Below are 19,897 nucleotides of genomic sequence, written 5' to 3'. Positions count from 1 at the left end.
ACACAGAATTGTTTTTCCATTTCAAGTAACTTTATGAAAACAGTCTGACCGTTGGGCTCCACATCATTCCTCTTCCTCCCTCTCCCTCGTTTTCTCACCCCCTCACCTCCTTCCTCCCCCCTGACGGGGATAAGCTGTGGTCGGGCCCTGACATCCCAAGTAATTTACTAAGTCAACACGGAGTGAAGAGGGCCGGTGTGCTGTGGAGAAAGGCCCTCTGTGCAGCGCCGCGGCCCCTGAGGAGACACACCACCACCAGGCTGCACGCCGGGCTTTATTACCAAAGACAAAGCATCAAATATCCACATATTGCAAAAGTACGTGGATAATATACAGGCTATAAAGTCACAAATGGACAGTCCTTCAGTGGGAAGTTTCCTTGGACGGACCAGCTTTGTCCATTTGGGAGTTATTATTTTACATGAATTCCAAGATGGCAAAGACGTTGCAAGTAAATCCAGATTCATCCTTTTTCATCTTCGAGATCTAATACATGCAAGATGCTCTTTGAAATGTCACGACTGTCTGCAAGGAGAAAACACAAAATAACAGTTCACTTCATGTGAGGTTTCTTTCATGTTGAAGACTCGTGCATGAGGAAATGTTGCTCTAAATACAACGATGCAAAACGCATAATCAACCTGTTAAAGAACGTGCACGGTTGCACGAGTCCAAATGAAGATGCATAAACTAAATGCACTACATGAACACGTACACACACACACACACACACACACACACACACACACGCTTGTTCAGGTGCAGCCGCCCACTCTCACTGCAGGCAGCTCCTTGTAAAGGGGCCTTGGTAATCACTGTGTTTGCTTTCCCATTAGGCCGCTCTTCAGAAGCGAGGGCGACCCGGCTCCTTCGCTCCCCGAGGACAGCTTTGCACTCCTCTCCTAAAAATGCCTTATGAAGAATTAGCCACATAAACACCTGCAAATGAAGAGCCAGAACCTCCAGAAGAAACTGTATCTTTCACCCAAACACGCCTGGAGATTTGACTCAAATATCACTCCTTGACTTTCCTCTGCAGGTGCCCTTGAGCAAGGCACAGGTTTTTTTGAAGCACCTGGGAAAGCACTATATAACACCTATTAATTATTATTATTAGAGCTGCTCTATTTTCTGTTTCTTATTTCCTAAGATAAATCATTTGTTTTTTAAAGGATGGCTTTTGGGTTGAATTTGAGACTTTGATCTGATTGAAAGCTGAAAACTCATGCAGGTGTTTACTTGTTTTTTTTTTTTTTTAAGATAATCCACTGGGTTTTTTTCCATGGGGCCGTCGCTGCAGATGTTCCCAAAGAGGTGGATTTTGGTGGAAGATAGAGGCATCCCAGGGAGGTGATGGAGCTTTCAACAATGAGGGCCCTGAGGATTTACTGCCCGGCTCACGGTGGACTAGAAGAATGGGCCGCTTCACTAGCAGAGAGAGAGAGAGAGAGAGAGGGAGGGAGAGAGAGGGAGAGAGAGAGAGAGAGAGAGAGAGAGAGTGACGGACGATGAGTCAAGACGAACCCCGTCCTGAACTCAGCGTGGAATGTTTCATTTACAGTCACCCACACGGACACCCGGCCGGTGCCTCGGCTGCCAAGACACAAGAGGGATGGTGGATTTCAAACAATGTAGATAATTCAGAGCCTGAACCCCCCCACCCCCCCTCCACTGCACAAAAAGGTCCACATGCACTCCAGATAGGACAGAAAGGCCCTATCCACTCTCTCACTTTGTCTTCCCTTCCCACACTCTCGGTACCTCTCTGTTATCTCACTGTCTCCGACTCCGACCTCCGCCAGCCATTTGTCATCTTTAAATGATTCCAGGCAGAAAAAACACTGCATGACACGCCGAATTATTAAAGCCAACATTTGCAGTGTAAACAAACATCCACAAACCTGTCCTTGTGTATTTCGTTTAGCCCTTCGCATCCATTTCTCCGGCTTTGAGACAATATTTTGACTCGTAATTGCGGCGTATGAAATGTTATCGTTGTAGCTGTCAATGAAATCAGGCGTGGCGCGTACGGTTGGCGCCCCGAAAAGATGGAGTCGCCTCGTTGCCGTGCTCGGGATTGACCCAAGCAAGATTTACCTTTTTTTAATGAAACATCACAATGTCGGGGTTGTGTTGCAACTCCGATGAATGTCTGGCAAACGCCGGCTGAAATCAAAACCGTGAAAGAGGCGTCGACTCCAGGTATGTTGTTTTCCACGCTCAGGTTCAAACCCCCCCCGACTTAAACCGTCCGGGTCAAGATGTACATTTTACGACAGGAACGCTGGGTCTCGGCCCACCAGCATCAAGGTGTACTTGTTTTTGCCCCTTTGAGAAAATATCAAGAAATACGGGGCTCCTTTTCTTGGGCGTGATGTAAGCCGAGCAGTGTTCGGGGTCAATGCTGGGAAGCCTCCTCGCTGGGTCACGTACGAGCTCATCAATCACAAACACGGAGGACTTTGCGTAGCGACGAGCTGGCGAAAGGAGCTGACGGCTTGACGCGACTTGGCCTTCGGTGCCTCCTCGGGTTCCCAGCCGTCGCTGACTGAGAAGATTACTTGCATAATCTAATATTTTGGTGGCACAGGAAAGCATTCATGCCTCATTCTGCTAAGTTGTTATTGGCTTTTTATACGTGAATTAGTTATGTGTGGCTCCCCACCCTGCTTCCAATCCTGGTGTTTGTCTTTGCATGTCATTAATACTTTGACCAAGCTGCATTTTGCAGAATTTAACTCTTCATTTAACCGACTGAAAAGTCTTTTTCCTTCTCCAGGCAACACAAGCCCCTATCCCCCCTATGTGAAAGCCCCGGTCCGTGCTCTTGATTGTAGTCTGGATATCTTTTCCATGCACAGAAACTCACTTTAAAAGAAATGCTCTAACGTCTGGCTGTAAGAGCCAAGACAGTGATGTAACCATTCAATGCCATAGGGCTCGCCGTGCGCAGCAGGTCGGTGACTTGGACCTGGACCAGCGATACACAAGCCACTCTCTTAGCAAAGGTGTTTGTGTAGTTGTAACAAGATCACCACTTTCCTGGCAATCACCGACGTTGCCGTTAAAACAGACGGATGGAAAGACGTGGTCAATAACCACGAGCATGGCACCGTCCTGGGCACCCTCCTCTTTGTCTCATCCTGGCGATGACACTATCTGTGAGTCATCCTGCAGACCGGAGCCGTTTACCTTTACCTACACCGGCGTCTCCTCGTGCCGAGCACCGTCGTTGCACCATGACCCACATCGGTGAGTTTACATAGCTCAGATACCCAACGAGATAGCCAGACCTCTCACCGTGCACATCCCCGCCACACAGAGAACTGATAGCAACTAATCAGCAAATGGCGGTTTTAACTGGCGGGGGATCAGACGTGAGCCGGACCTCACAGGATTTCCACCATGTTGTCTGAATGCGGGACAGATTCTATCGCAACAACTCTTTTTTTTGGTTCGCCGTGTGCAGGCTTTTCATGGTGTCCTTCCCTATCAATTTACATGTTACATATTAAATTGCTTCAATGTGTTTGTGTTTTGGCTTCTCTGGATCACATTCAGCCATGTTAGCATCAAAGTGTTGCTTTAAGCTAAATGCTAATTGTGAGAACGCACACACGATGACACAGCGTTAGCATGCTGATGTTAGAAGGTCTGTTAGCGAGGTTAGCAGTTTGGTTTGTTGCTTACGTTTGCACATTAGTATTAAACCCAAAGTAGAGTTGAGGCTGATTTTTTTCTTCTGAGTTAGAAGATCAGGAACCGACAAACAAAGATAGATGTGATAGATTTGAATTATTAGTTGAGGAAACCCGTCCGGACTGAACTCCCACTTCCTGTTTTATTTTGATTTTCACTCTGTTCGTGGACTCCAGCTTCACTTCCTCCCATTGTTCAGTTTCCCGCCACATCAATCACCACACCTGCAGCTCATCACCGATCAGTCACCCATATATACACATCTGCTCCCCCACCACTTCCCTGATGGTCTCGGGACGCGTGTCCGATATCTGCGGCCTTTTTCTGGCTTTTGACTTTTTGCTTGTTTTTGGATTTTGTCATTTAGCCTCTGGATTCCCTGTTACCTTTGCACCGCTGGCTGCCTTCCTGTGTCTTCCCTTTGCCTGCATTACAACCCAGACTGTCGATGTGAGCTCTGAGTTTTGCCTGAATCCTGCGTGAGTCTCTGTTCTTCGTCCACGTCATCACAAATACAAAAAATGTGTTTGCTCAAACAGCTGGTTTGCAGGCCTGTTTCAAACTTTCTTACAGAACAAAACGATGACAGAGCTTTCTGAAAAAATGTTCTCTCTCTTTTCACTTTTTCTGTGGGGCAATAAACTGGAAGTAAATAAACCTCCGGGTCTGGAAAGTGAAGCCGATGCAGAAGTGCCTTAATGGTGCATTCTTTCTAATGGCCATCGGGGGCGACTCTAGCTGCAAAGAGAAGTCTGAGACCCTATTTCTCACTTGAATTATTAGTTGTAAACATGAGTTTATGGTGTCAATTCCTAGTTTGAAGTCTTCTTCAATACAGCGTGATATAACTTACGGTCGATAAAGTAAAATAGACGATAAAGCAGGTCGTTACCACAGTGTTGTTCAGTCTGGTTTTAAAGTTAAACCTTTCCTGCTGTTTTTAGTTCATGAAATGCTTTGGTTGCCTAAAAAATGTCTTATTCTGCATTCAGCTGTTCTTGGCTCCACCCTCTTGTGTCACTTCTGGTTGCAGAAAACCAAGATGGCGACGGCCAACGACGAACTTCAGAACTTCTCCAACAGGTGACGTATGGCCACTACATCTACTTCTTACCAAATAAGGATCCATCATGACAATATGTCTATTTAGGCTTTTCTCTTGACATGGCCGTGTTCATTTGCAGGACAAATATGATGAAACACAATTTTCCAGATTTTTTTTTGTAGTCACAACCATGTGACCCGTGCCCCCTAATAGTCTTCTTAAACCCGGAGCAGTCACAGTCTGTAAACACATTTGATGCGTGAAAGAAAATGCAGGCGAAGCTTCACAAATTAACGGTCAACATGTGGCTGTTGTGGGACGGCGTTTTAGCGACAGGGTTTCCACGCGGCGCTGAGAGGTGACAGGGTTTCTAGGGTTGGCTCGCCACACAGACCTGCTCTGTGCCGACCCCGCGGAGCGTCGGGCTCCCTGCGTCAGACCTGGCCTCGGAGAGAAGGGCTATATTATGGGCCTTTGGCCGCCGCCTCTCCCCCTGTAGTTCACAACTTTTTCACCACAAGAAAATGTCAGGGATGGAGATTTTTATTTCACCCGAAAAAATTTCCCTTTCTAATCACGCGTCTCGACTCTTTGGCTCGAGGCGGCTGGGAAACTCACCACCCGGCCGTGTCCAGAAACACGTCCGTGCTATCAGCCACTCCATCAAAATCTATTTGCCGTCCAAACACAGCGATAAATGAATTCAGGGCCGGGGCGCTCATTTAAATAGTCGTCTTGGCAGTACCTTTTTTCAAATACCTGCGCCGATATGTGATACTGGGAGGATTTACATAAGTGCTTTGTGGGTCTTGTCGGGAGAAATATATGACCAATAAAGGCAGCAGAGTCCTCCTTACCAACCCTGCACCATGACATCGCTCACGCCCCCCCTCCGGACCTGATGGACCGGATTTATTTGATCTCACTTCCCTAAAACATAATGCAAGCTGAACCTCGAGGAGATCCTTCGGTATGAGACTTTAGATCCAGTTTGGAACGCTCATTCTTCAAATATGTGAAGGAGTGCTTCACTCGGAGGAATTTGAAAACATTTGCTGCACATTATCTTGTTACAAACACTCCTAATCCTCACTCTCCCTGATAGAAGGGAAAGATAATTGCGCCTCCTCGGGGAGAGATTCATAGCAATTGTTCCTCTTATTGTGCCGAGCCTTGTTTGCCAGATTGCTCGTACCTGAAACGACAGAGAAACCTGTTGATTTGGATGTTTGTGAGTTGGCTCCTGAGATGAAATGATAGTCTTCGGGAAGAATTTTTGTCATAACTTTTAATGACTTGAAAGTTGTGGGGAAACACCTCCAGAAACAAAAAGAAGAATCGTTGGCAGCTCCGGGGGAAATCGGCTCGAGAGTCTTTGTTTGTGCAAAATCAAACTTTAATCTGGTGCTTTTGATAGATATTTTGAATGTTTATGGAAATACCCAACAACAGTCTTGTGTGGTCCTGGCGTCTAATGAAACACAATCACGTATACGCCTCGTAGCCATCGGATCACCGGGCCAACACACGATTGAGGTTTCTGAAAACTGCAGCCGGAACAAGTGGAGTTTTTCTTCCTCATCGGGGACCATCTCATTCGGACGTGGACTCCACAGGCCAGCTGTGTTGGTGCTGTCAGCCCTCATCCTCCTCCGGTCCATCTCCCCTCTGGGCCACATGAGCTCCCATGGAGGGCTTGAGGAGGATTAGCACACCAGAGCAGGGGATGAAGGGTTCAGGAGCAAGTGTTCAGGGGTCAGCCTGGGGTTATACATTTGATCTCCTCTCAAGTACAAATTAATGTGCTCTGGTGTATTATTTTTGATTGAAGCGGCTTACGCCTTCAGTTCTTCAAAACCCATCGAGTGTAATTTGCTCACACCCCGGACCCCGGCTCGTCTGAGGGCCACGACATCACCTGGGTCTGGTGTTTTCCTGTCGAGAGGGAGCGAGAGAGGTTGTTTTGGTTTGGGTTGATGGATGGGGGGTCGTGGGTGGTGGTCACGACCCACGCAGCACATGGAGTTAGCTAAAGGAAGGACCTCAGCTTTTATTCTAGTCCTGTGTGTGTGTGTGTGTGTGTGTGTGTGTGTGTGTGTGTGTGTGTGTGTGTGTGTGTGTGTGTGTGTGTGTGTGTGTGTGTGTGTGTGTGTGTGTGTGTGTTATGGACAGACAGATTGTAATGCCACCCCGAGGGCACGGGCAATTCTGTCACAGTTGTGGGGGGAAAAAAACTTCAGGTGATTCTGCAAATAGAGAGGCCTCTTTTTCTTTTTTTTTTAAATTGCACACCTGCGCGGAGACTGCGGCAATTTCAGAACTCAACCTGTATAGCCTGTGGTTATATTCCTGTGAACCCAAACCTTGGAGTCTAAATCTCTCATCTCCTTGAAGATTTTGATGCCAGGATCAGATGCTGATCAGACATGAGGGAAGTTTAGACAGGAGAGTTTTGGTTCCCTCCCCGAAGTCTGTGTTGCAACTGCATTGTGATAGCTTAGTGGATGTCTAAAGCCACGTCTGCCGGTGTTCCTGTGTGCAAGAAGAAACTTGCTCCGTCAAAATAGCTGCCCTCCTGAAGGAGGCGAGGATATTCAGTTGTTGCAGCCGAACCAGGCCTTTTATGTCTCCGCCACCATCTTGATAAAACGCACATAAACTGCACACAAAGGACACAACAACTGTCATTGTGTCGAGGTTCTCCGTGACGGCTTCCCTTCATGACGTGGTGATACTCAGATGCTGGGTGGGACAACAGACTTCCTCTCTACGTGGGCTTCAGGAGGTGGATAAGGAACTGTTTATTGAAAAATTCCTCCTTTCAAACTTTTTTTAAAGGTTCATTCAGTTCTTGTGACTTTGTTGGTTTTCATTTGTGTTTTTTTCTGTCTTAAAGGACCGGTGTGGAGTATTTAGCGGCATCTCAATGAGGCTGTAGCTTCCAACCAAATGTACCCCTCCCTTTCCAAGCGTGTCAGAGCACTACGGTGGCCTTCAGGTAATGTAAAAATAAAAAATACTGTCGAGACCTGCTGCTTATGCAGATATAAATGGTTCATCTCTAAGGCAACAAAATTAAAAATGTTAGTTTTACTTACAAAAACATAGTTGTATATATTATATTTTATGTCTGCCGAAAAACCCCATAAATCTGGTCAATTAATACAATGTCTAGATTTCACTCAATCACCAAAGTCATGGATTCATCCTCTGTTCACCCTGAACATCTCTACCAAATGTAATAACAATCCACCCAATAGTTGTTGAGTCATTTCAGTCTGGATCCGAGAAGTGGACTTACAACAGAAACAGTGTTACAGTTCAACTTCAGCTTCTCTTTGCCCCCAAAAAAAAGCTTCTGGCTCAACAACCGTTACACAATGAACATCTTTGACCAAAAGAAGAAATGTCAGCTTGGGGCTTTTGCTCAACCTCGTTGTCCAGAAGTAATAAGAAGCTGTTTAAGACGAGTAACAGAAACAGAGCCGGGACTCGCAAAACCACAAGAGGCTTTGCTACTGTTTCATCATTTCAATCTGACTGGGCACTGGAGGAAGAGTCTTTTTATTAAAGGGCCGGTGTGTAGGATTCATCGGTGAGGTTGCAGATCTCAACCAACTGAATCTTCTACCGTGTGCCGAGCGTGAACGCTGGCTAAGCTACGAAAAACACAAATGGGCAAATGTTGCTGTAGGAACGTGGCGATGCAACATATAGTTTCCCCACCGTCGTTATTGTAAAAGCTACTGGGATGGAAAACGGAGGTCATCACAGAGACTCCGACGAAGATAGAAAGCTGGTTGCTCGTTCGAGGCCGCCGTTGATGCAGCAACATGCATTTGATGCACAGCAACTTTGCTTGCACCCGATGAGTCGTGTAAATGTGCTCGACGAGCAAAAGTTCCCCTTCTATTGTGTTTTGGTGCGCTATCGAGCTATTTGCGATGCTTATTTTTAATACTTCACACTACCGTCGACGCCGACGTGTTAAACATCACGGCCTCTCGGGATGCAGCGTTGCAGCGGATCGCTCTCCTTTCCGTGATTCCGGCGGAATCGCTGTGTTAAAGAATCTTCTGTGGATCCGTGTGAATCCTTCACACTGGACCTTTAACAGATGTGGAATCCGTTTCAGAGCAGCAGAGTAGCGTGGGTGTCCGGGACTCTGCAGCCAGGGTCAGTTAAGTACGACGTCCAAGCCTAACACAGCTCAGATGTGTGTCTCTCCCCGTGAAAAAGATACGAGCCGTTTGAGACTCCGTGATAAGTCTCGTTTGTATGGAGTTTGACACTTTTACATCCGTGTCTGAAACGTAGCCTCCGACGGGTAAATGATGTCTTTTCAGACTTTAGTTTTTCTCCAGCCTGAAGCCCAAACACACATCTCAAACTTTTATAAACTACTTGTGGGTGAGGCAGGTGTAAACACATAAATATGATAATAAAAATAATAAAAATCACATTCACAGCAATTGTGCGTGACACTGTGCCCCTTGACAAATCCCCCTGAGGTTCCACAGGGGGAAAGAAAACATTCTCCAAACAGCTCCCCCAGCTTGTCATACAAGAGGTATAGGCTATCCGCCGCTCTAAATCCCCCCACGGGATCTCCGGCTGAAAGGCAGCCCACTGCATTCATAAGGTAAGGCCACGCTTAAATCATTTAATTTAGACTGATGTCTTTATGATTTGCAGGAGCACGGCGTGCAAGGCCGTCTCGCTCGCTTGCTGAATAAACAAAAATTTGTTCGGCTCAAATAAAATTTGATGAGGAGATAATTTTGCGAGCGTACGGCGTATAAAGGCCTCTCTCATGTGCTCGGGGGGGTTCTGCTGCTCCGAGGGGCAAATCAACTGGAAGTCTGAAGAGGTATTTCAGCGCAACGTTGGACAAGATGATAGAGGGAGATAGCTGATCCGGTCCACCGTTGGGGACAGGCCTCCACGTGCCCACAAAACACACACGGGTTTATCCCAAATCTGCCTTTGTAATGCCCCCAAAAAAAGAGTTTAAACTCAAAATAGATTACAGTAGACGTTTCGCACAATGTGCCTGAAGAAAACACTTTTATGACTGTTATTTTTATCAGATGTCCCTATTGGATGAAGGAAAGTAACCGTTGCAACACCATTAGACAGTTCCTTCAACATTTCTTGGCATGAACAACTCAATCAAAGCTGGAAACCCACAGACACAAGCCTCTAATCTGGGATTTCATTTCAGATGGAGCTGCTCCGCTGACTGGGAATCAGAAACTGACATGGTGGATTGTGTCGTGACTGAGCTGTTTGCTCTACATAGACGTTGTGAAGTACAACATGTATCAAACCCAGAGTCGATACCACGTGGTACGTTTCTTGGCTTCGGTTTTGTTGGACGAGTCCAAAATGTTTAGAACAACAAATTTGATTCTGCTTTCCGTTTCGAGACGTTCAGACTTGCCAACCAGCTTGACATGGAGTTGGAGTGTTTTTAGAGTCGAAATCACAAAGGGCATTAAAAAATAAGTCTACGGTTTCAAAACACAAACCACAGAGATGAATTCACTGCGAGCCTTTGTTGTAGTATTTATATATTTTTATATTTCTTAAGAGGTTGCAGATAAACACCAGATGCATTTCATTCCCAGTAGAACAAAAACTATTTGGGAAGTAAAACATCTAATTCCATAATGGTCCCTGTAACTCAGTAAGCTGGTCAGCGGCCGCATGTTGACGTCCGTGTGAGGTCCGTTGGTGCGACAGCGTGGTGATTGTCGGACACAAGAGGCCACGCTGAGCCCTGAAATTCCCTGTGCTTTGTCTGTGTTGATGACAGAGGGATTTTCAATCAGAGAACCTGCGATGGGAATCCCCTGAACAACACACACACAGAAATATGTGACAACACACAACCCCCCCTGGAAATAACTCCAAATCAGCAACACCCATCACAGGATCCTGCTTCTTTTCAAGCGAACATCACAGTGTCATCTGCATGATATCAGATCTGCCTTGCAGCAGTAAGATACATGAAAAGTGTTTTATTGTTTATTTTGTATCATATGCACCTGGCTCTTCCTCTCACACATTCAGTCCCACATATGACAACAGCCCGTGTTTACCCGTCTGACTTCCCCATCCCACGCCATCCTGTTTGTTGCAGCATCTCCCATTGTCCCCCCCTCCCCCGCCCCCGTCTGTATCTACCTGAGCAGGTAAAAAAAAACCCCTCTTTATCACGCTCATTCCACTGCAGCTGTTTTGAATGAAGTTGCATGGATACAGAAACAAAAAAAAGGGATCCCTGGCTGTGTGCTTTTGTTTCGTTATCAACATTTGGCTGCTTTATCATTTCTTAAGTGGATGAGGAAATAAAAGGGTTGGGGGAGGGGGGATGGAAAATCTGCAGATAAATGCCGAACACAAAGAAGAAGCCACACAAAGAGAAACCACGAAGCTGTTTCCAGTTACAGCCTTTGCAGAGTGGTAGGTAAAAGTTTTCCAGTTTTCAGAAGCGAAGGGTGGATGAGGAGCCGGCCGAGCTCACTCGAGCACAAAGCTACACTTGATTGCTAAAAAAAGAAAAGAAAAGAGAGGGCACCTTTAGGGAGCAGCACCCCAGCTGATGTCACCCTAAAGGAAGTGCTTTGAAGGGGATGAGGGCGGAGGGACATCCAGGCATCACAATGCAGCGTTGTATGCCAGCAGCATCACAAGGACATGACGTATGACTGGGAGGATGCAGCGTATAGTCATACAATAATGTGAGCATCTTGATGAGGGGGGAGGGGGGGGGGGGGGGCATCAAAGTGACGAGGATGATGGGTAAACAAGTCCGTATCTCCCCAAACCAATCTGTAAATGTGACGATTAGCTGCGTGGGGATCCGATGACTTCAGCTTCAATCCCTTAGATTTCATGTCAAAGTGTAAAACTAATCCCACAAGATTGAGAAGTGGTGTGACACTGCCCCCTAGTGTCTATGACGGGTTAATAGTTAATAGGAAAGCCATTGAATGTGTGTGTGAGATAAGTTCCTTAAATAAATGGCACACAAACACAATGTAATCCATAAGATTGGTGAGCGGAAAATGAGTTGATGTAGCTCCTATTTTCTTATCTGTGTGTGTGTGTGTGTGTGTGTGTGTGTGTGTGTGTGTGTGTGTGTGTGAGACACACAGGTGCACATCCCTCCTGGTGTTTGGGTATTTCCTTTGAACTCCAGCCTGGAGATAGCTGCAGATATCAGCATGAAAGGATCTCCCTCACCTGTGATACAGTTGCAAACAGCGTTTGGGTGAATTGTCTGCAGTCGAGCTCATGTTGTCTTCATTCCCGGCGATGAGGGCTTCAATCATTCTCTCATTTCTTTATCAGATTATTGACAAAAAAAGGGGGAACAAGTGCTTCTTTGGTCTCAGGTGGAGGAAAGGAAGAGTCCTGCTCGTCTGTGTGAGTCATAGTGTTGGGAGGAGAACAGAGATAAAAAGTGATATGATTTCATACGTCCTGTTTGGTAAGTGAATTAAGGACACAGATTCATCATCATTACGATGTTTTAAGCCCCAAAGAAATCAAAATAATAAAGGTCATCCTTTTTCCAAAAACTTGGTTTAGTTTAAGACAACAATAATAAGTCTGGACCATCACATTTATATTCACTGTATATATCTTGTTTCTCTATTTATGTGATGTTGTACAGAGTGTTTTTTGCTGACTCTGCTGTGTCAAAATAATTTCCCAGTCAATTTCTATTCTATTCTATTCTATTCTATTCTATTCTATTCTATTCCCTCACCTGGGAGTCATGGGCATTGGGATTGGACCACAGTCCGAGGGGCAGCAGGAAGTGGGAGGAGCCTATAAATATGAGATGGAGTTCAGGTGCGAGCCCTTTGAGCAGCAGAACTCTGGGTTCTCTACGGCTGAAATGTGGCTTTCCTGGCCTTCAGTGTGGAGAGAACGATCAGTTATAAGGCGGCCAGGTGTTTGCATTGCGTTTCGTGATAATTCACGGATCATATTCTCCTGTTAAGATGAAGCCAGCAGCACCGTTTAAGTGGACTCCTCCAGGGCCTCATTGCTGCTGACTGAGGTCATCAGAGTACCTGATGATCAGCGTTCACCACATGCTGACCCGACTGGGGGAGAAGTCCACGGTCAGTGTCTTTTTATTCATGTGGCCCTCGAACACAAAGTTCATCTTTCAAGAAAAAGCCTGTGTTTAGCAGTCAGGCTGTCATACAACACACTGACTTAGTCTGGCTTTCAGTCTGGCTTAATCCAATCTGTACTGCTTTCTGAGCAACCCTTTAAAATTTCCCATAGGGATCAATAAATCTATCTGTCTATCTGTCTATCTGTCTGTCTGTCTGTCTGTCTGTCTGTCTGTCTGTCTGTCTGTCTTCTTATTCTCAATGGGATTTGTTTTGTATTCTGAATGTAATTAAGGTGCCATGGTGCATTATTTTACAAGAAATAAATAGTTTTTAAGTACAAGAACTGTCCCCTGGCCTTCTGTCATTCTACGAATATTTACTTTAATACCACAATGAAATACTTTCCTTTAATCTCCATTCAAAGTGTTGAAACCCACTTTTAATGTCTATATTTTCTGGCTTTTCTTTCCACCATCTCTCTGTGTAAACGTGCATTCAAAGCTCCATTACATGCAGCTGATTTCTCAGCATAGGACGCATGCATGTGGCTTAAATTGTAGTATTGTTCCTCACCACCAGGTGGCGGCATTAATCTATCCCTTGCTCTATGCTGCCACCACGTTGCCTCCTAGTTCTCCTAGTTTTGTAGAAGTAGTTTTCTCTGCCATTTGTTTGAGTGAATAAAATAAAAAGTCTGATGTGCTCTAGATTAATTCTGTTAATTTGATTTAATGGTTGGAGTTTTGCACAGAAGTCCATCTTTGTAATCCTTGTGTGCATTAATTAACTGAGAAGTGCTTCAGTGCACGCTTTTCACGTGGTTCCATTAGTTGTGTGTGTATTTGCTGGCTGGTTGTCTGAGTCCTACTGGAGAGAATAAAAACACCGAATAGTGTAAACAGCATGATAATACACTGGTCGCTGCCATGTGGTATTATGTAGATGAGGCGGTGCATGCCTGGGCAGCTCCATGAGGGCTTGAATGGGGAGGATTAGGACCAGATGTTCACTGGGACTCGGGAGGGGGAGGCAGCCAATCAGGAGGAGGGTGGGAGGAGCCCCGTCTCTCCTCTGAGCTCAACGTTTATTCTAACAGGTAGTTTAAAAACCAAACAGGTCAGCAGCAGCAGCAGCAGGACAGCGAGGAACCACGACTCTCCCAGCGTGTTGTCTCTGGATATGCCCGGACCTCGACGCGCTCCAGCATGCTGAGCAGGAAGGGCTCTTGCGCGGGGATGATGAGCGCCGCGGCCGGACTAGACCGCAGCAGGGTCGGGGAGAGGCTGCAGGCTGCCCTGGCCGGCCTCCAGGAGCTGCATCTGCTGAAGGACCGGCAGAGCGACATGGTGAGCTGGGCGCTGAGGATGGACCGGGAGGAGCCGGTCCCCGCAGTCCAGGCGGGGCCGATGGGGGCCGAGGAGCAGCGGCTGGAGGCCACGCTGACGACCCTGAAGCAACAGCTGGTAGGAAGCCATAAATATAATCAATATCAAAAACATTACAAGTTTATTTCTAACGTACTTCTTTATTATTTTTATTGTCATGAGAATGAAAGTCAGCGGATGCTCATGAGCATTCCTCTTCCATTCTTGGCAGACACACTTTCATGCTCTCAGCTGGGGGTAGGAAGTAGGATGGGTGTCATAAATCAAGGTTCACTGCAGGACCGGGAGGACTTTGAGTTGGGTGCGTGCACGCGCGCACAGTGCATGTGCACGCTGCAGGGGGTTGCAAACCTCAATCATTAACCACTATATATATATATATATATATAACGTTGTGTGTGTTTTTAAGGGTGGTGGTGATGAGATGCCACTGAGTGTTTGAGACAAGTTGTAGAGTTTTCTGTTTAATCGGATTTAATCGGATTAAGGTGCTTTTACTTTTACTAGAACTCAGCAAATGCATGAAATGACTGTAAAGTCCTTCAACATATGGGTTAAATTGTGTTCATGCAAAATGGTGGCAGACTCACAACACCCCATATTAAAACACACACACACACACACACACACACACACACACACACACACACACACACACACCACCGCCTACATAAAGACTTAATGACCCAGAAACACTTTGCAAGAAGTCTGTTTTGTTTTTGCAGCAGCAGTTTAAATGAAACTCAACCAAACTAACTTCATAACGAGGTGTTAATTAAAATGGTGCCATTTTGCAGGCGGCGTGCTGTCGTGTTTGTTTTTTTTTATTTAAAGAACCACTGTAACAGTAAAAATGCTCGGCCCTGGCTGCAAAGCAAACAGTCCTTCATCACCCCCCCCCCCCCCCCCCCTCTAAAGCTTTTCCTCCTCCATTAGTTTACACAATGGCCAGGCCCTCGCTGTGGGGGAGAAATGAGTCACCCACCACCAGGCTCCCCCATGTCCTGCTGGGGTTAATCATCAGCCACAGCTGAGATGCCTTTGTTTTTCTGACGGCGGTACATTAGAGCATCTTTCCATCCGAACAGGCCCTGCCTTTGTCAAACTAGAGGATCTCCAACCGCCATCCTGACTTCCCTGCTTCATTCTCACCTGCACAGAGAATAAACTGTAATCGTATCCACGTGTGTCGAGGGGGAGCTTTATTGCGTAACCCCCCTCCCCCCCTTCTGTTGGTTCAGGTCGTACTGCTCCATACATGCGGCTAAAACGTCTCGTCCGTTTTCACAGTCTCGTCTTCGGAAACAGGACGTCGGCCTGAAGACTCACTTGCAGCAGCTGGACCAACAGATCAGCGAGCTGAAGTTGGACGTGAGCAAGGCGTCCACGGAGCAGCTGGAGAGCGACAGCAGGCCGAGTTCAGGTGTGTAGGCAAACCGTCTTATGACCCCCCCCCCCCACCCACAGCTGTCATGTTTGATCCTGAGAGGAAACTGATGGGTTGTTTCTGCAGGTTTCTATGAGCTCAGCGACGGCGGCTCCTGCTCGCTGTCCAACTCCTGCACCTCCGTGTACAGCGAGTGTCTGTCGTCCTCCCAGACCAGCCTCCTCCTCCTCCCCACGAGCCCCGCCAACTCCCACATCGGCCTCCCGTCACAGGTGGAAGCGTGCCGCCGGCGGTCCGCCGACGAGAGCGCCACCCACCCGACCCCCCCGCGGGCCTCGGGCCTCCATCTGGGCAGCAGCAGGATCCGAGCGAGCACCGAAAAGGCTCGACCCAGACCTGTGTCGACAGGTAACGGAGTCTCACTGTCTCTCTTGAGATGTCGTAACCATGCAACTGTTACTTAGCAACGTAACATTTTCCTGCACAATGTTGTTTTTTTCTGCGGATGAGTGATTTCATCTGTATTTTGCGTTTATCAGGCGATCTCGACAGGATGATGGCTCACGGGCCGAGCTACTACAAGTCCGTGGAAGCAAAGCAACCCACGACGTGCTCGAACCTGAAGACCTCCACGTTGGACTCCAAGTTCCACAGCAACCTGGTGTCCCGCAGCGGGGCCGAGGTGTACCACTACCCCAGCCCGCTGCACGCCGTTGCTCTCCAGAGCCCCATCTTTTCCCACGGGGGCGAGCCGACGGCGCCCGGACTCCAGGGACCGCCGGTGAACGGCTCCGACACCCTCCAAAGGGCACCCATGGGCTACGACACCAAGACCCTGGGTTACATCGACAAGCTCCTCCTGCGCAGCTTGAGCAAAATCCAGAGTGAAACAGGCGCCGAGGCTCTGCAGACACACGGTGGCTATCACAGGAGGCCCACCGAGGTCTTAACTGTGTATCCCGAGGTGTTTCAGAAGGATGCGTCCACGCTGCAGCCCCTCCCCCCTCAGACCGGCATCACCCCCGTAGATAGCAACCAGAAGAGACACTGCATGACGTTCTCCAGCCAAGAGTCGGCCGATAACGCAAACCGCAATCAGCCGGCGAGAGCCCCGGAGGTCTCATACCGATACTCCTATCCCGTTGCCATGAGGGAGTACAGCTCTGATGAGGTCACCACTTTATCTCTGAGGAAGAGTGATAAAGCCCAAGCCGGTGCAGCAGCGAGAGGCGGTTCGGAGAACAGATGTGAGGATCATCTAGAGCCGCAAGAGAGGAAGGGCTACAGGCAGAGGTCCGTGGCGGCCCACAGCTCCAGCACAGAGGAGAGTCAGGAGGTTCACGCCGGTCCCGCGGCCTCCCCTGAGTTTGTGCACGCCAAATTTGTTCCTGCCGGGTCCCAGAGGGTCAAGGTGAGACAGGCGGACCGTAAAACCAAAGCCGTGAAGCTGCGACGGAAAAGCAGCGAGAAGCCGCGGTCGGCGAGGCTGCAGCACGGCTTCTCCTCGGGCGAGAGGACCAGGGAGGCCGGCGGCGGGACCAAGGGGGACCAGAGGAGATCGGGAAAAGGAAAGGCGACGCAGAAATGTTCCAGCTGTCACACGGAGGAGCGCAGGCAGGGCTCGGGATCGGACTCCAGCCACTGTAGCCCGGGACTCGTGTACACCCACAAGGTCCACCCCAAGCCACATCCCGTCCCCGCCGGGGCAAAGTCCAGCAGCAGGAGCCGCCGCCTGCCGTGCCCGGAGTACGAGCAGCCCGCGGAGCAGAGGAGGAGGAGGCTGGGGGCCAGATGGCCCTCCGATGTGGAGGTGCTCCAGGCCCCGTGTGCTCAGCGCCAGAGGTCCAAAGACCCCCATGTCCAGACGTCCGGGGGCATGCAGATGATCCGCAGCGTGAGCGCCAAGTCAGGCCAGTGGACGAGACCTCCTCGCCCCTTCCCGACCTCCTTGTCCTCCAACTCTTTCCTCCACCATCTCAACGCCAGATACCCCCCGGCGGCCTTCAACATGTCCAGCCTCTACCCGCCCCGCTGCGAGTCCGAGTACTCGGCCGAATGCGCCTCGCTGTTCCACTCCACCATCGCCGAGAGCAGCGAGGGCGAGATGAGCGACAACACCACCAACCGCTTCGGGGACAGCGAGTCCAGCCGGAGCTTCCAGTCCCTCTCGGACTCCGACAGCAGCCTGTCCCTGGACGAGGAGGACCAGGTGGACAGCCAGGAGGAGAGGGGTCTGGTGTGGGCCGAAGCCTCTCTGGGGCCCACCGCAGCTGGACGGCCCCTGCAGCCGCTCCCACGCCCCGAGCCGCCGCCGGCCTGCCGCATCAAAGCTTCCCGAGCCCTGAAGAAGAAGATCCGGCGGTTCCAGCCGGCCTCCCTGAAGGTCATGACCCTGGTGTAGCGACGCCCCCCCGGGGCTGAGTGAGGACTGAAAATGGAGAGGGCTGAGGGGAAATGCTATCAAAACATTCTGGGAACTCTTTGAGCTCAACATCCTGAATGATCCCTGAGAAGCAGACACTGTTGTTTTGTTAAAAAAAAAAAAAAAATCAAGAATTTTCAATGGTCGAACCTTAAACTGTACAAAATGGTGCATTGTATAAAAGCATGTATAACATATTTACACTTAATTTGTAAATATTTATGTTGTAATTATGGCATGTCATAGCATGTTGGCTGCAATAGAGACTTCCATGGGTGTTCCTGTTATATAAGTGAGAAATAAAAACCGGTCTTTTATACGTCTTATTGCAAATAGTTTTCCTGATAAATTCTTCGTTTTGATCATTGGTTATTACTATCCGTATTTGTCTTTTAGAATAAACGTATTTAATATGCATTGGGATACTTGTTTTTGTATTTTCTTTTATCTTTAGTTGGCTAGCAGCGTTATTAGCCGATAAGTGGAAGCTAACTTTCCTTCATCAGAGAGCACACATGTTTGCAAATTTTCCTGCCGACTTCCTCCCTCCTTCTGGTGATTATTTATCAGACATGTTGGGGGGGAAAAGTTTCCTCTTAATCCTCACAGACGTCCCGCTGAGGTGGACCCAATTTAGCACAGATAGGGCTAACGGCTCCTTATCTGGTTTCCTGCCCAGCTGCTGGTTTAATAAGTTGCGCCTGCAACAAGACAGTCACGTTTAATTAGAGGGTGAGACTTATCAGCCTCGGCCATTTAAATGTGAGCAAACAGTTTGACAAACGTTAAGACGACGGCAGAGGAAGAAGCTCAGGTTTCTGAGGAGAGGTTTTAAAACAGTTGGTGTGTTTTCTGAAGGGGGGGCACATGGGATTTAGAAGGAATGACGGATGATAAGAGGCTCCTCATTTCTGAGCTGTCATGAGGAGATTAAACAGTGGGCAGCTGCACAGAGTCGCCCCCAATAATCTCATTTCCAAAATCTGCCTCTGCATTCCTTCCATTAAAAGTTAAGACGACGGGGTGAGCAGGAGGCCACTCGTGAAGGTAAGCAGCACTCCCGTGGTCGTACACGTAAGAACGTTTCCCCCCATCACAGAAATCCTCTCTGACCTTAAAAGTTTCCAACTAAGAAGCTTAAAGGGCTGACAAACATTTTCGGCATTTCATCAAATTTTACTTTGAAGTTTCTGCTCCCTGCAGATTTAATCACGTTCTTTTCCAAGACCAACGGAGCCTCCGTTTAATTCATCCCCTCTCGTTTAACTCAAGTTTGCCAGCAGAGAAAGAAAAAGGCCTTTGAAGTATAAGGCCACTTTTTCACATAAGGATTTAGAGAAACGAATATCCCCCCCCTCCGTTTGAAAAAAAGTTGTCATTTACATCAACCTGCATAAATCCGCCATCGAGCGCCATTATAACGATGCCAAAGCCATGGGCGGCAGTGTAGGGAGAAGGATGAAGCCATGCAAGCCAATCAGAATCCTCAGAATCAACAACAAATAACACGAGCGACTTCCACGACAACACATCCCCGGCGTTATCAGAAATCTCCACTTTGTTTTTACAAAGAATCGTTTTCTGTGATAAAAACGAGGTTTTCGTGTAAATCAGAGGCCAAACCGTGTTGAGATATCTGCCTTTTCCCTTCATGTAAACGGGCAGTGTTACTTTCTTTTCCTTCCATTCGTCAGAAACACGAGAGAAAGTCTACACATCAAAGATTTTGTTGTAGTTTCGAGTCGTGGCTACAATGGAACTTATTAGTTGCTGTACATCCAGCCGACCTCCGACCTCCCACCAGAGCGGTGGGATTAG

At 48.0% G+C, this 19,897-nt stretch overlaps 1 protein-coding gene across 1 annotated transcript; it reads left to right on the top strand.

The window, feature by feature from the left end:
- The first annotated feature begins 14,004 nt into the window (after positions 1–14,004).
- dact2 (dishevelled-binding antagonist of beta-catenin 2) lies at positions 14,005–18,496 on the top strand. Its single transcript, XM_084020879.1, has 4 exons — positions 14,005–14,348; positions 15,561–15,693; positions 15,784–16,065; positions 16,197–18,496. Exons 1-4 carry the CDS (start codon positions 14,091–14,093, stop codon positions 18,056–18,058), a joined length of 2,535 nt encoding a protein of 844 aa, XP_083877005.1. The 5' UTR covers positions 14,005–14,090; the 3' UTR covers positions 18,059–18,496.
- Positions 18,497–19,897: the final 1,401 nt, after the last annotated feature.

The sequence above is a fragment of the Eutrigla gurnardus genome, assembly GCF_963514095.1.
Source record: "Eutrigla gurnardus genome assembly, chromosome: 11".
NCBI classification, from domain to species: domain Eukaryota; kingdom Metazoa; phylum Chordata; class Actinopteri; order Perciformes; family Triglidae; genus Eutrigla; species Eutrigla gurnardus.
The sequence above is the reverse complement of the archived record's forward strand: the minus strand, read 5'-3'. Positions and strand labels throughout refer to the sequence as shown.

What these genes read in the sequence shown, in the direction of transcription:
- dact2 (XM_084020879.1), top strand. Translation starts at nt 14,091, where the DNA reads ATGCTGAGCAGGAAGGGCTCTTGCGCGGGGATGATGAGCGCCGCGGCC. An exon ending in CGACAGCAGGCCGAGTTCAG is followed by an intron (nt 15,694 to 15,783) that starts GTGTGTAGGCAA and finishes TTGTTTCTGCAG; the next exon opens with GTTTCTATGAGCTCAGCGAC. An exon ending in ACCCAGACCTGTGTCGACAG is followed by an intron (nt 16,066 to 16,196) that starts GTAACGGAGTCT and finishes TGCGTTTATCAG; the next exon opens with GCGATCTCGACAGGATGATG.